Raw genomic sequence first — 16,567 nt, forward strand, 5'->3', positions numbered from 1 at the left:
TGCATCGCCGCTCGCGGTGGTCCTACATCCTACTGAGTCGATGCCGTGCGCATTGTGTAACCTGCATATCGGTTTGAAATAAACATCAATTATTCGTCCGTGCCGTCTCTGTTTTTCCCCCAACTTTCATCCCTTTCGAACCACTCCTTCTTGGTGTTGCATTTGCTCTGTCAGTCAGTGTATATATAGATAATAATAATGTTATTGGCTTTACGTCCCACCAAATACATTTACAGTTTTTGGAGACGCCGAGGTGCCAGAATTTAGCCTTGCAGGGGTTCCTTTACGTGACAGTAAATCTACCGACACGAGGCTGACGTATTTGAGCACTTTCAAATACCACTGGACTGAGACAGGATCGAACCTGCCAAGTTGGTGTCAGTAGGCCAGCGCCTCAACCGTTTGAGTCACTCAGCCCGGCTGACCTTGTTTTACAGCCGGATGTCCTTCCTGACGCTAACCTCATGCGGAGGGATGTAATCAATATTGCGTGTTTCTATGGTGGTTGGTATTGTGGTGTGTTGTCTGAATATGAAGAGGAAAGTGTTGGGACAAACACAAACACCCAGTTCCCGAGCCAGAAGAATTAAATTCCCGACTTGGCCGAGAATTGAATCCGGGACCCTCTTCAGCGAAGGCCTCAATGCTGACCATCCAGCTAAGGATTCGGACTCCTTACACATTAATAAATAATTATTTGAAAATGTACTGCGGTATACACTTTGGTATGGGTTATTTAGCCTATATTTTAAAGCCAAAACTAGTGTTATTTTCTATTTGCCTTAATTCGATTTAAAACTACGGTAGCCTATATTATTTTATCCACTGTACCGTCAAACCAAAAGATTTTGGCAATATGTTAATTCATAACTACGACTGCATTTAAGAAACAGGTGAGGGTTTGTCAGAGTATTTCTTAATTATTTCAGACAGATTAAAACTACGCCGTTTCTACTTGCCGAGTGGTATATTCAGTATTCTGGATAGTGACTGTTTGTTCGTGCTTAGTTGAGGTTAGTTAACCCGAACTTTGTGTCGTTTATTTGCTCCTAACCTACTGGATCTATACTAGGCCCTACATCCTTCATAGATTATGAGTGCATACAGGAAGTGAACAGGTAAGTATTGCTCAATAACATGTTGTTTATTTCATTTCATTGTTTCGTTAGGTTGCAAGTTGCCAGAACTATGACACAAAAACGTACCTAGCAGACAGACCACATCCACTGCACTCAGAGCACTGGCTGAATGCGGGAAGAGGCTAGAATGGGCAGGCTATAAAAAAGAAAGCAGCTTCTGTATGTCACGTGATTATCTGAGGCATGGTATTGGCTAGAAATGAACGAGAGTCGATGTGACGAGCTAGCTCTTTCTTGGAGTCGCAGTTGATAAGAGTCGGCTCGTGGTAGCTCTCAGGGAGCAAGGAGGGAGCTAGCTCTTACAAGAGTCGACTCTCAATGAGAGAGCTCTGAGCTAGCTCTCTCCAATGAGTCGTTCAAAAGAGTCAGTTCGTTCATGAACGACCCATCACTATCTTCTTGTCCTTCAAGTTTCCCAATATGTTACCCCACTTCAACCCAAGTGGAACTTATTCTGTGTCATACCTCCTCTTCACAGCCACCATCGTATGTCAGTGTGACACCATGGTACTTGAAGCTAGTTGTCTTCCTAAGCTCAAAAAGTTTGATGCCAATAAATCCTGGCTCTTGCTGAACACACTCCATATATTCTATCTTGCTACAGTTTACCTTCAGCCCTGTTTCTCAATTACCTTCACCCATCTTTTGAACTCTAGCTGGATATTCTGGCATGGGTTGGTGGTCAAGAGGATATCGTCTGTGAAGAGAAGGCTGGCCGGTGCTTCACCTTGGATGTCTTGGGTGACAACAAATAGAAACTGACTAAGGGCTGATTCATGGTGCAGTCCACATCTGATGAGAAGGGGTCTCTGAGCCCTACATCACTCCTTATCTCTACCAACAAAATTTGCAGTTTTTCTCTACCTACATTATAGAAGTGATCATTTTGTTTAACTAAGAATATTTCCATATCATAAAAAGGCCTTGCAGCTGTCTGTCTGTGAAAACATCCTGTGCTAATCTTTTCATTTCTACAAAACTACTAAATCCAACATATGATCTAACCTGTTTGTTGTATTCATGCCTTGGTCTATCCCTACCATTCTTACCACCTACAATTCCCCAAAAATCAACTGAACAAGTCCTGGGTGTCTTAAGAAGTGTCCTGTTATTCTATTACTTCTTCTCATAAAATTTAGCCAAATCAATCTCCTCTCACCAATTCGGTTCAGTATCTCTTTATTCATGATTTGATCTATCAATCTCACCTTCAGCATTCTGTAACACAATATTTCAAAAATTATTTTCTCTTTCTTTTTGAGCTAGTTATCATCCATGTTTTACTTCCATGCAATGCAACATTCCAGACAAAAGTCAAAGTGAGCATATTTTCTTGTCATAAGAAAGACCATCCTTGCTTGTGCTAGTCTACATTGTATGTCCTCCATACTTCTGCCACCATTACTTATTTCACTTCCCAAGTAACAGTATTCATCTACTTCCTTTAAAACTTCATTTCCTAACATAATATTTCCTGCATCACTTGAGTTTGACTACACTCCATTACTTTTGTTTTAGACTTATTTATTTTCATCTTGTACTCCTTCCCCAATAAGCCCGCGTGGTGGCCATGATTGTTAAGGCATTGAAGTCTAGGTGGTCTGACACCATGGTTAGCTAGTTCGAATCCTATTGGTTAAAAAAGGTTTCACTATGAGAACGTTGGCCGGCAGGGTAAGGGAGGTGGTGGTATATAATTTCTAATCACTAGAATGCGTGCCTCTCCACAGTGCTCTCATGGATTGAGGGCATATGACGCTGTTAATGGCGATTCATTCGTTGGATGGGGACGTTAAGTCTTGAGCAGACCCCTTCATGCATTTCGACAGGAGTAAGCCATGTGCTGGCACCGGGCTTCACCTTCTTGGTGAGTTTGACATCAGGAAGGGTATCCAGTCACAAAAACTTGCTAAGAAGATGGATCTCGCTTCATACCTGACCCCTTTGAGAAACAGGATAAGGATTGGACATACGTACTCCTTCCCCAAGACTGTACATACCATTTAGCAATTATCCAGATCTTCTGCAGACGCAGATAAAATAACAATAATGTAGTCAAATCTAAGAGTTTTGATTTCCTCTCTTCATCAGCATCAACAGCCTCTTCTTATTCCAGAACCATATCATCTACTTCTTTATCTAGATACTTCTGTTGGATATGTTCCTGCCATCTTTCTGCCTTGGCTTCTTACCCTAGAAGTGGTTTTCCATCCGAGCTCTTAATATTCATACACCTAGATTTTCTTTCTCCAAAGGCTTTCTTGATTTTCCTTGTGTGCAGCATCTACCTTTCCTAAGACCGTACAACCTTCAAGATCCTTGCACTTCTCTTTCAGCCATTCTTCCTTAGCTGTCCTGCACCTTCTATCTACTTAATTCTTTAATTGCCTGTATTCTTTTCTACCCCTCCTGATTTTTTTTTTTTGTTTTTTTTGTTTTTGTTTGTACTTTCATCATTCGTCAGTCGGGTCTGGTATTTCCTGAGTTATCCATTGATTCTTAGTTGATCTTTCCTTTCTTCCTAACTTGTCTTTAGCAGCCCTACTGACTTCATTCTTCATGACTGCCCATTCTTCCTCTATTGTGTTTTCATTATTCTTTTCATTTAGTCCTTGTGAAACTTGTTCCTTGAAACAATCCCTCACACTTGCAACTTGTATAAATCCCATCTTGCACTTTTTCCTTTTTTAAATTTCTTTAACTTCAGATGGCATTTCATAACCAACAAGTTGTGGTCAGAGTCCACGTATACTCCTTGGAAAGTCTTGCAATCCAACACCTGGTTTCTGAATCTCTGCGTAATCATAATGAAGTCTATTTGATACCTTCGAATGTCTCCAGGTCTCGTCCATGTATACAGCCATTGTTTGTGGTGTTTGAACCAAGTATTAGTGAGGACTAAATTACGATTCGTGAAGAATTCAACCAGCTGACTTCTTCTTTCATTTCTTTGTGTCAGTCCGAATTATCCTACTGCATTACCTTCTCTTCCTTGGTCTACCACTGCATTCCAGTCTTTCATCGTAAATTAAATAATTTTCACCCTTTACATATTGTATTAAATCTTCCATCTCTTCATATATTATTTTGATTTCTTCATTATCCGCTGAACTAGTAAGAAATATAAACCTGTACCATTGTGGTGGGCATTGGCTTGGTGTCTGTCTTGACAACAATAATATTTTCACTATGCTGGTTGTAGTAGTTTACTTGCTGCCCTATTTTCTTATTCATTATTAAACCAACCCCTGCATTTTTTCCAGTTTGCTTTGTATTAATTCTGTAGTAACGTGGCCAAAAATCTTGCTCTTTCCGCCAATGTACTTCACTTACACAAACTACATTTAGTCTATATATTTCTCTTTAACCTACCATAATGATTCAAGCTCCTAACATTCCTTGCTCCGACTCACAGAATGTCAGTATCCATCTTTCTGATGATTGTCCCCTCTCATGTTGTCCCCACCCGGAGATCGCAATGTGGAAGTATAAAATAGTTTATTTAGTTTATTTTGCCTGGGAGGAAGCCATCATCAGTCCTCAGGAGTTGGTTACGGCTGCAGTTTCCCCATTGCTTTCAGCCATGTAGCAGTATCAACATAGCTAAGCTATGTTAAGTATTATTAAAAGGCCATATCAATCAATCATCTATCTAGACTGCCATCCTTGCAACTTCTGAAAGGCTGCTACCCATCTTTCGATGAACCATTCGTTAGTCGGGTCTCTCGACAGATACCCATCCAATAAGGTTGCACCTACGGCTCGGCTGTCTGCTTCACTGGGATGCACAAGCCTCTCCACCGCGACAAGGTCACATGGTTCACAGGGGAGGAATTGGCATTATGATGTTATGAGATTCAAAGGAGGTTGGGTTCTAAGGTGCTGGGTGGGGGTTGTAATAGTAATTGAAATGATTTCTTGCTAATATTTTTAAAATGATCAGCTTTATTTAGAAATGTTTTGAAACATACTTTAAAATTTTATTTTATGTGTCTTATATCATGACAACTTTTGATTGATTGATTGATTGATTGATTGATTGATTGATTGATTGATTGATCGATCCTCTCAACATAATTGTGAATAGTGCAGAAAATGGTACTACTGTCTGTTTTGAATCTGTGATCTTGGGATCCAGAGACAGACATTCTGTTACTGATTCTCAGAGGGTGCCCATTGAGCTGATAAACAATATAACATTACACTCACCAAAATAAACAAAGTACCTTAAACCCTAGACATTGGCAACCTAGTCATTGCCACCAAGCTGGGCCAGGGCCTAGTGATCAGGCATCCTGAGCTGGAGTTTACCTGTGATAGAGTGACCAATTCTTTTCTGCTCCTCCTCCAGCCTACAGCGTGTAACTACCAACCCTTAAAAGTGAATACAGTGCCTAAACGGATTGTCCTATTAAAAAAAAAATTCCTAGAAAGAAATGTTTTCTCTTAATTTTCTTCCTAGCTCTAACAGATTTTCAGGAAGGTATGCTTAATTTCAGAGATCTCATGAGATCTAGTGTTTTAACATGGCTATGCTGTTGATCATTACACTGACTGATTGAAATGAAATGGCGTATGGTTTTTAGTGCCGGAAGTGTCCGAGGACATGTTTGGCTCTCCAGGTGCAAGTCTTTTGATTTGACGCCGTAGGCGACCTGCGTATCGTGATGAGGATGAAATAATGATAAAGACGACATATACACCCAGCCCCTGTGCCAGCGAAATTAACCAGTGATGGTTAAAATTCCCGACCCTGTTGGGAATCGAACCCGGGACCCCTGTAGCCATGGAACTGGACACTGACTGATTATTGTTAATTGACATATGCTCTGTCTCTTCTGTGCCCCTCACCTCTATTAGATGATGGCATTACTGTTTCAATTGTACAAAATCTATCCTGTCAACAATGGGTACAGCAGCTAGTTTGATTATAAAATACTTCTTCTCTAAGAGTATTAAATTGTTATTTATATTGTTGTTTACATATTACCATACTAGGAATATTATTGTAAGAATTTCTAAACTTCAATGTATCCTTTAATTTTGTATTTTGCTGTTGACTTATTTCTTTTCTTTTTTCTTTCAATCAGGTGCTAGGTTTCCTGTCAAGTGGACAGCCCCTGAAGCTATAGTTTATGGACGTTTCACTATAAAATCAGATGTTTGGTCATATGGAATTTTTCTAATGGAACTTTTCACTTACGGTCAAGTACCTTATCCAGGTGTGTATAAATATGTGTATATTGAATTTTTATTGATTTTATTTTAAGAGAAGTTGATAAAAGTACTCTTTCTGGTCTGTGAAAGATATACTCTGAATCTATTTGCCTTCGATCACAATGGGAAGCATTATATGGTCAAAATTATGTCTTAACTTGTCTTTAGAGAAAAATCCTATATGGTAAGGTTAATATAATATTTTGTACTTCTAACTTGTAAAGACCACAATTTTTTGGGAAATATATACACTGACTGACAGAGCAAATGCAACACCAAGAAGGAGTGGTCAGAACTTTATGCCAATTGCAGGGTAGACTGACGTCACTGAGGTATGCTCATGATGTGAAATGAGCCGCTGTGCTGCGCACGTAGCGAACGATAAATGGGACACGGCGTTGGCGAATGGCCCACTTCGCACCGTGATTTCTCAGCCGACAGTCATTGTAGAACGTGTTGTCGTGTGCCACAGGACACGTGTATAGCTAAGAATGCCAGGCCGCCGTCAACGGAGGCATTTCCAGCAGACAGACGACTTTACGAGGGGTATGGTGATCGGGCTGAGAAGGGCAGGTTGGTCGCTTCGTCAAATCGCAGCCGATACCCATAGGGATGTGTCCACGGTGCAGCGCCTGTGGCGAAGATGGTTGGCGCAGGGACATGTGGCACGTGCGAGGGGTCCAGGCGCAGCCCGAGTGACGTCAGCACGCGAGGATCGGCGCATCCGCCGCCAAGCGGTGGCAGCCCCGCACGCCATGTCAACCGCCGTTCTTCAGCATGTGCAAGACACCCTGGCTGTTCCAATATCGACCAGCACAATTTCCCGTCGATTGGTTGAAGGAGGCCTGCACTCCCGGCGTCCGCTCAGAAGACTACGCCTGGCATGGTGCTGGGCTAGAGCGGCTTGGATGAGGGAATAGCGGAACGTCGTGTTCTCCGATGAGTCACGCTTCTGTTCTGTCAGTGATAGTCACCGCAGACGAGTGTGGCGTCGGCGTGGAGAAAGGTCAAATCCGGCAGTAACTGTGGAGCGCCCTACCGCTAGACAACGCGGCATCATGGTTTGGGGCGCTATTGCGTATGATTCCACGTCACCTCTAGTGCGCATTCAAAGCACGTTAAATGCCCACCGCTACGTGCAGCATGTGCTGCGGCCGGTGGCACTCCCGTACCTTCAGGGGCTGCCCAGTGCTCAGTTTCAGCAGGATAATGCCCGCCCACACACTGCTCGCATCTCCCAACAGGCTCTACGAGGTGTACAGATGCTTCCGTGGCCAGCATACTCTCCGGATCTCTCACCAATCGAACACGTGTGGGATCTCATTGGACGCCGTTTGCAAACTCTGCCCCAGCCTCGTACGGACGACCAACTGTGGCAAATGGTTGACAGAGAATGGAGAACCATCCCTCAGGACACCATCCGCATTCTTATTGACTCTGTACCTCGACGTGTTTCTGCGTGCATCGCCGCTCGCGGTGGTCCTACATCCTACTGAGTCGATGCCATGCGCATTGTGTAACCTGCATATCGGTTTGAAATAAACATCAATTATTCGTCCGTGCCGTCTCTGTTTTTTCCCCAACTTTCATCCCTTTCGAACCACTCCTTCTTGGTGTTGCATTTGCTCTGTCAGTCAGTGTATTTTGGTATGTTCGCTATTCTGTGGAGCAAAGCTTGTGGGAGAGTGGCCCATTATGGCCCTGCCCCACATGTTTTCACCATGCCAGAGCCTCACTACTTGCTGCACAACCAACCTGACGGGATTGGATCAGTGCGCATTGGTCAGCTCCTAATGTAGTCACTGTCAAAGGCTGCTACGTCGCTGGAGACCTCAAGGGGTGCAGAAACGACGAAGCCTGCGGACCGAGAGCCTTCCATTTCTGGAGGTTTCAACAGAATTTGAATAACCAATGTATCTCGAAGGGTTGGTCCTTTTATAAAATAGCAGTGGACAAATGTGGGACAGTTCAGTTCAGTTGGAGCTCAGCCAGTGAGCGAAGAGTACTACAGTCTCTGGTTCAGTACGAGTGAGCTCAGTGTGAGTTAAAATCTGAACTGAGTGTACTAGTCTGTTGGAGCTGAGGACTTGTACAGTATACCTTTCTTTGTGGAGTTGTCTCTCAGGTCAGCTGCTGGAAAAGAGCGTCGCATGTTCTGATGCAGCATGGGAGAGATCACAGTGTATCGGTATAGGGCTGCGAACAGAGGTCTGCCAGATTGCGTGGACAACGAATACCATCCTGAACTGCGAGACTGATGTGTGCAGGCTGTGGACTGTGGCGGCAGCGGCAGCAGCAGCAGCAGCAGCAATGAAGAACTGAGTGCTAGTGAGTGAAGTCTGAGTGAATTAGTGTGAATGAACCGTGAGAACTGTGTACCATATTTCTCCGAATCCTAGACTTTATTTTCTCAGAATTTCATGTGAAAAGTGATGGGTTGTCTTGCCTTTGCAACTTAGCAGTAATGAACACCACTGGCAGCTACCACGATAACCACGCCGTTTCCCTTCAACTCCCGTGTGTGCATAAAACTCGGATTTTCAATGTCCACATTTTTATTATACATCACTAGTCGTGGCGTCGATTGTACAGTGCTTCTGTGTAACATCACTGGTTCTTGGAAAATAGTGAAGACAGAATGACATTCTACTAGCCTCTACAAAAAAGTACAAAAAAGTTTCTCAAATCTGCAAAATGGCATCAAAACATTAGGCCTAATCTCCTGAGCTAATTACAAGGTCAATCATAATGTTCCACACCTCTGAGTCCCAACTTTGCAGGGAATGTCATTCAAAGTGGAATAGCAAGGATGCGACCCGTAGAATTCCTAGAAAGGCCACTGTTACTCAGTGACAGAGTTATAATGTGTCTGCTCTACCTCTATAATGGGTCAGTTAACTTGGCATTATACATTTAGCTAACTCATTCCTGTTGCCAGCATTTTGCCCTATTGGAAACTCGTGTCTGGACCCTGTCCTTCATTCCACTCTCACTGTTAACTCTTCTCTTCAGTGAACACTGCAGCATTCAGTCAGCAAACAGAACATGGATGGAGAAAGAAAGCTCCACTACAAAGTTGAATCTTCACGTGCCCCACCACCGCAACCTACTCACTGCGAAAGATGTCTGATATACAACTCACACACAACCAACTAGTGTCGTAAGTGCAGGTCTGAAGAGAGCATAAATTGTTGTGAGGATGTCAGGTGCCTGAGACTGTAAGTGAGACGCTGGTGGGAGGAAGAGTTGGTTCAGATGTGGTTTCCGTAGGGGGTGTTGGAGATTGATCCAGATTGACCTGGCGAGTATCTGTCTGTCTGACCGCCAAGCGTAGGTTTGTGCATCTTCTGGAGGGCTGGTTGGAGTGGACCTTTTATACTGAAGGCTGTTGGCGCCCATGTTAGAGATAGAACTTGTGTTAAAAATCTTGTCTGGTAGTTGGGATGAGCAAAGAAGGACATGATGTTCATACTTGTAAAACGTCCAGAGTTAATGGTTTTTTTAAATTTTTCTTTTTAATTTTTTTTTTTAATCGCCGAACAGGTTTTCAGCTCTTCCCTCAGGGCACTGTATAATCACTGGGGGTTCGGGCAGGAATCGAAACTGCTCCTTCTTAACACAAAACTAATATTTTAATATGTATTATCATATCGATTATGCTATCGAGATTAGAACAGATGTTGCATATTATGTTCATAAAGGCATGGGAGGTCTTGGGATGGCCTATTGCTGTTTTGTTCCCAATATTAGACCGGGAATTTTACGTTTTTGTGTTACGATGTCATAAAAACTGCAGTCCTTTCATCTGCGCAACGTTACATTTAAAAAGTTTGTATAATTTCCCACTCATACTGACGTGTGCAGCAGGCGCGCTTTCCAGCTGAACTCAAGGTCATGAGTAACTGTAATTTCTGAAGTTTTGATGATATGTTTTCTTTTTCCAATTTGATTGAGATTAGTTTCAGGTAGAATTGAATATAAAGCATTCCAGAACTTTTGAGAATATTGATACATTCGAAACCATGTCCTCAAGTTCAACATAACCTTTAAAAATCTATATAGGCCTAATTTACACGGTACAAGATTTCCAGAAATTGACTATGAACATTATGCCAGTCACAAAATTACAGTGCAAGATTGAAAAAAGAAATGATTTTGCCATCATGTTGGGCGCTTTTGTATCTAATGTGCTTTATTTTATTAGATTAGAGAATTAAAAACTACTTGGGGTCAATTGTAGTGTGGCTTGGCATTGTTATATTTCTCAGTAAGTGTACAAAAGGAGTATTTTTATTACCCCACCTATTCAATACAATTAATTCCATGGTTATGTGGTTAAATAGACATAGAAATTACTAAATATAAAGGGACATGTTTCGCCCTTCTTTTATTGGGCATCATCAGCTTTATTTAATCTTAAACCAACCATTGGTCAGAGAACATTATCACTTATAACTTATAAAAATTGAAATGTGATTTCTTAAAAGTAATGACACTGTGGAATAATTGTTATAAAAAAAGGATGTTGAGACATAACATATATAACACATGCTAAAACCACTTTATACTATTTAAAATATTTTTCTAAAAAGAATAGAATTTTGTGTCATATTCATTCTAAAAACAACACATGTCGGACACTGAAGTGGATCCTCTTTGTAGGAAGTTTGAACATTCGCATTGCTTGGGGGTCAGATATCGAACCCAAGACCTCGATAAACAAGAGTGGTATGGCAATACACAAAAGCTAAAGTTGAATGTTAAACACAGGAGCTAAAAAATATTGGCCAGGAAAAAGGCGAACGATTTAGGATTATCTTGTTAAGCTGATTAATCAAAAATTATCGTAAGATAACTAATGCAAGAAGACGTTGATATGTTGGTTGAAGTTGCTGCTGAGACAAGTATATCAGAGTATTTGACAGATTTGTTTGACAGTCTCATGAAAGTGTGGTCCCTCTAGAAGATGTAGAACACCGTGGAAAAGACTGTGGTTACACTGTAATGAAAAAAAAAAACGAGCTTGATGGTGTGCGTTTAAATCGTATGTGAACCCCTAAGAAATATATGTTACGTAAAACAAGTACTTATTATTAAATGGGAATGTAATTCACTACATTTCTTATTCTTTTGTATTGAATAGGTTGAATCTCTTTATCAATTATTTCAATTTTAACTGTAAGTACTTACCCGTTCGCCGTAAACTATGTCCGTCTTAATGCATCAGCAGCGTTAGCCTGTCTGGAGTTCCTACTCCTTGCATTGTATCGATGCGGTAGAGGTGGTGGGGAATGCTGAGGGGAAGCAGAGATAGACGGAGCTTTGTATGCCGATGTTAATGTAGGAGGTAGGTAGTTTGGAGAGGCAAGTGTAAACTTGGTATTTGGTGAGATTCGGGGAGTTTTTAATTCAAAGGGTTTAAATATTCGTGGGACTTTATTCTGGTTTGGGTTGACCGTTTTTAGAATGGAAATTGTTCCAACAACACATATACAACAAATTGATGCACTTGGTAGATAAGAAACAGGCGACACTGGATAGAAAACTAATGCAATTAAGAGTATCTCAAACACAACATTTGATAGACAGAAGGTAAACCCTTTAGGTACCAACACTCCTACAGTAGTAAATACATAGTTTTCAAATAAAGAGCTCTTGAATAAGGGTCAGTTTTCAAATAAAGAGAGAGCTCTTGAATAAGGGTCCTAAATATAATTGGCCTAACAAGAATAAAGAGGTAGACATCATAAACACAGTGGCCGAGATAGAAACCAATATTTCCAAACTACCATATGAAATACAAAACGACATAAAAACAGAATTAAAGAAAAAACTTCCAAGGTTAGCAGAAGATCTGAATACCAAATTTAATCCTAGTCAACACACATTAATACAAAACTTAAAAACCAAGATAGAAAACAACATCCTAGTAATTAAAGCCGACAAAGGGGGATCCATAGTTAAATATATATCCAAGGAACAGAAGGATGTGTGTATATAAATAAGTTAAATGAACATTGTTTTCTCAATGAACACTGTTTCATAATGAGATTTTAGTAACAGTTGCCAACATTTCTGATAATATAACGTCAATACTTCATATGGACCACTGCTGCTGGACATTGTCAAATACCCTGTGGTCTTACCTATTAGAGCAAGTCACTTATCTTTTTCTTAAACTGTCCCATGTTAATGTCTTGTCATCCTTTGTAGGACATACCCTAACATTTTGATGTTGTTATCCTTCACAACTGATAATTTACAGCATCACTTAAGTATTATCTGAAATATGAGCCAAGTGGTCTGATAACAAAGATGTTAAAAACTGAAGACAAAGTGTATCTTAAGCTTCTAGGCTTATGACCATTCAAATATATACATATTTCTAGAATAACAGTAAGACAATATACTTTGTTTTCCACTTTCTATATTTATATGATGCTAATAAAAGGCCCAAGACAAACATTTTAGACGAGAATAACTTGGTCTGGAGTGTAAATAATTGAATCATCATCATCATTTCCCATTACCCAGCTGTAGCTGCATAGGGGCAAATATGGTTCCTCTCCACTGTCTTTCGGTCTTTCCACCAATCCTCCTCCAACACTGTGTCCCAGTCCAGGTTTCTTTCTCTAATGCTGCGTTGGATTGTGTCCTTCCATCTCAATTATGGTCGTCCGCCGCCCGGCCTCTCCTTCCTTGCATTTGCATTTCCATCACGTTTTTTGGCATTCTTTCATCACTAATTCGCTTTATGTGCCCAAACCATCTTAGTCGGCTCTTCTCTATTCTATCATTCATTTTTTCCACTCAAACTTCTTCCCGGATTTTCTCATTCCTTATTTAGTCTCTTCTACTCTTCTGTATCGTACTCCTCAAGAACTTCAATTTGGCTGCCTGCATTCGACTCTCATCCTTCTTTGTCATTGTCAAAATTTCTGCTCCGTAAGTTGTTATGGGTACGTAATACATCTTGTACATAGTTTCCTTTGCTTCCAATGGCACATCTTCGTCCTATAACATGTTTCTTACACTATGATAGAAACAGCTTCCACCTTGAAGCCTCTTACTAATTTCAGCATCCAGTCTAGCATTCTCCATTAATTCACTCCCCAGGTATTTGAACGTCTCCACTACTTCCAGGGGCTTGTCTGCAAGTCTAATCTGACCTTTCCTTTCTTTCTCCCCTCTAGTCATAACAAGAGTTTTACTCTTTTCTACTATATTTTCAATCCACATTCTTCGATCTTCCCATTCACCACATCCAACTGTTCTTGAACATTCATGTCTTTTTCTCTCCAAATCACAATATCATCTGCAAATAACAACATGTTCATTTCTCTTCCTCCCTATGCTGCTTTTGCTGCATGAATGATAGTGGTAAATCCTTTTTTTAAATTAAAAACAAATGTCACCAAAATTAAAATTTTCAATTGTTTTATTTTCCAGATTCTTAATTTTGTAGTGGTGTTGATTTAATGGGTTGAATTTGTTTACCCCCCTCCCCCCCACTTGCTATGGCCTTGATTAACAATAATAATAATAATAATAATAATAATAATGTTATCTTGCTGTATTGCTGTCTTCAAGATAGCTTAAAATGGCAGTATGACAACCATGTTGTGATTCATCTACTTCGAAAGTGTGTCAGCTATCAACTAGATTTCAAGGGACAGACTAGTTAAAATCCTAGAACATTCATACCCATAAGTTTTATTACATTAGTCAATATTTTTAAGAAGTAATTATAAATCCACTATTATTTCAAGGGAAAGACTTGTTGAAATTCTAGAACATTCATACCCGTAAGTTTTAATACATTAAGTCAGTTTATTTATAAGTAGGTCTAATTGTAAATCCACAATTATTTCTATGGCACATTGATTTTTATTAATACCTTGACTGCCAGGACACATAGCAAGACATGTCCCAGTGGCCAAAGAATTTTTTCTTCATTGCATGTAATAAATAAGCAACAAAGCAATATTCGAAGTGATATTTCAGTTAAGTGTTCAATGTACGTACGAAATACAATAAAAATTCCCAGCACCCCGAGGTACCGCCATGGCCGCACAGAAAAGTTCACTGCATGGTTTTGCCTAGACGGCCAGAGCGGTACAGTCTAGCAGTACCAGAAGCTTGCATTGCTTGATAGTACACATTGTAGATAACAGAGCGAGCCACGATTTGTTCACTAGCGCTTAGGATTACAATCGCAAGGCACTCATTCTTTTACAGTAGGGTGTGTGTGAAATACTTGTGAGATATTTCTAAGTTATTTTACCAGTGAACAGAGAGGTTAGTTATAAAAATGAAACCGTTTTCTCAAACTCGGAAGATAATGACGCTAGCCCTTCAGTATGAGAATTCTGGTAAGTAGTGTCCATGTCAAACTGATCTAATACGTTTTGCAACACAAAAAAACTCTTCACAAAGTTAAATTTGAAATATATTGATTTCCTATTTACTCCTTGCCAAATGCTCGGTGGTAATGTAAAATGTTACTATGTTGTCAATGAATGTTGTCAATTTAGAAAATGCAAATACACTCATGTTTATGCTATAATTTATTGCGATAAGCGTAGAAATCAGCTCAGGTATGGGTGCAACAATTTGGAAGGAATCAGTGTGCCCTATTGAATAGGTAAACATAAGCTTGGGGTGAAAATGGGAAATCACAGAAAACCATTAACCAGGTTTCCCGACAGTAGGATTCAAACGTACAATCTTCAAAATCTTGAGTTTACGAATTAACTAACTCGGCACACCTAAGCGCATGGCTAAAATGATTGGACAAATACTCACATATTGCCAGTAAAAGGAGGTTGGATTAATAAAAAATAAAGACTATATTTTGGAAACCAAGCACGCCAGGATTTGCTCCGAGGCCAAAGCGGTACGCTAGCATAGCGAATCCAACAGCTCAGTGGTCCGCCGGCCTGGTAGAGAAAGTCTAATAGCAACACCTGTCAGCGGTACTTTGTACCGCTCTGGCAGCCGACGTGTTAAATTAAGTTGACTGGCAAATTTTTTGTCATAAAGTAATAAGAGCTCCAGAATATATCTAGAGAGAATTTTGAGCTTGAGTTGTATCTGGAAGTATATTGTTTTATTTTTGCTTTTAAACTCTTATGCTTCATCAGGGTAATGCAGTTATGTTCTTTTAATTGTGTTGTCTGTGGTCAAATGCAGTGCTTAATTTTAGCCGGAATGTGCCAGAACGGTGTTCCAGCTCCTCCCAGGGATTTTTTTTTTTTTGCACATTGTTTTTAAGGGTTACTGTTCAATAAAAAGTTAATGCAGCATGTATGTATGTATGTATGTATGTATGTATGCCTCATGAAGTTTTATCACAATTTCTGAAATATCAAAACTTGTGACTTTTATGAGGTGGGCAGAAGGGCTGAAAGGGAGAAAAATGTGTTGGTATGTGTTCCAGCATTTACAAATTTAAAAATTAAACACTGGAATGTATTATTGAAGCTGTTTTAGTGTGCTGTTATTAAATTTATATAAAAGAAATGCATGTAGCATACCTGCCAACCCTTCCGATTTACCCGGAAACTTTCCGGTTTTTAACTCGTCTTCCGATTTATTTTTACTTCTTCCTATTTTTGACCAATATAACTTCTAGTACGGCCAATACTCTTCCCCTGTGTTTGTGTAATTTACGAAACCTCATTTTCAAGAGTATTTATTTGATGCTTTATTTCGTGAGTATTTCGTCCTGCGCCTTCGTGTATCGTGTTTCCCGCATACCACAGCAGCGTGTCCGCTTTATACAGCTGGGGATTCGGGGCGGCAATTGTCCTGCAAGCAAGACAGGCTGGCGTGCGCTAGCGACTCAGTTAATCGGGATGAAAGAATGAGTTTATTATTGTTCGCGCGCTGTTAACATCGTTTCTGTGCGTAGTTTCGTCGGAGTTTTAGGCCCCTTTTTTTCTTGCATTTGTATGCTTTCCCCCACTGCCAAAGTCGTATGTTAATAATGTATGGGACATATAGAATTGTTTTGTATGTGGTAGTTTCGCGTATTTAAGTGCATCATTTTAATGAGTTGAATGTTTTTAAGGGGGTTGTGTCGGTGACAGTTTCAGGTAGTTTATTTTCTCGTTAAGGCCAAAAATATAACAAACGTTATCTCCAAGTGTTCAGAGATACCTGTAAATTTCCGTTCATTTTACCGTGTGATAAAGAAACTACCATATTCT

At 40.3% G+C, this 16,567-nt stretch overlaps 1 protein-coding gene across 1 annotated transcript in view; it reads left to right on the forward strand.

Moving 5' to 3' along the window:
- Positions 1-16,567, forward strand: part of Src64B (Tyrosine-protein kinase Src64B) — a 367,972-nt gene that overhangs the window by 343,347 nt on the left and 8,058 nt on the right. Inside the window, exon 10 of the mRNA XM_068225019.1 lies at positions 6,230-6,361. Coding sequence (XP_068081120.1) covers positions 6,230-6,361 — 132 coding nt within the window. The remainder of the gene's footprint in view (positions 1-6,229; positions 6,362-16,567) is intronic.

Source organism: Anabrus simplex, chromosome 1, assembly GCF_040414725.1.
Source record: "Anabrus simplex isolate iqAnaSimp1 chromosome 1, ASM4041472v1, whole genome shotgun sequence".
Classification (NCBI taxonomy): Eukaryota; Metazoa; Arthropoda; class Insecta; order Orthoptera; family Tettigoniidae; genus Anabrus; species Anabrus simplex.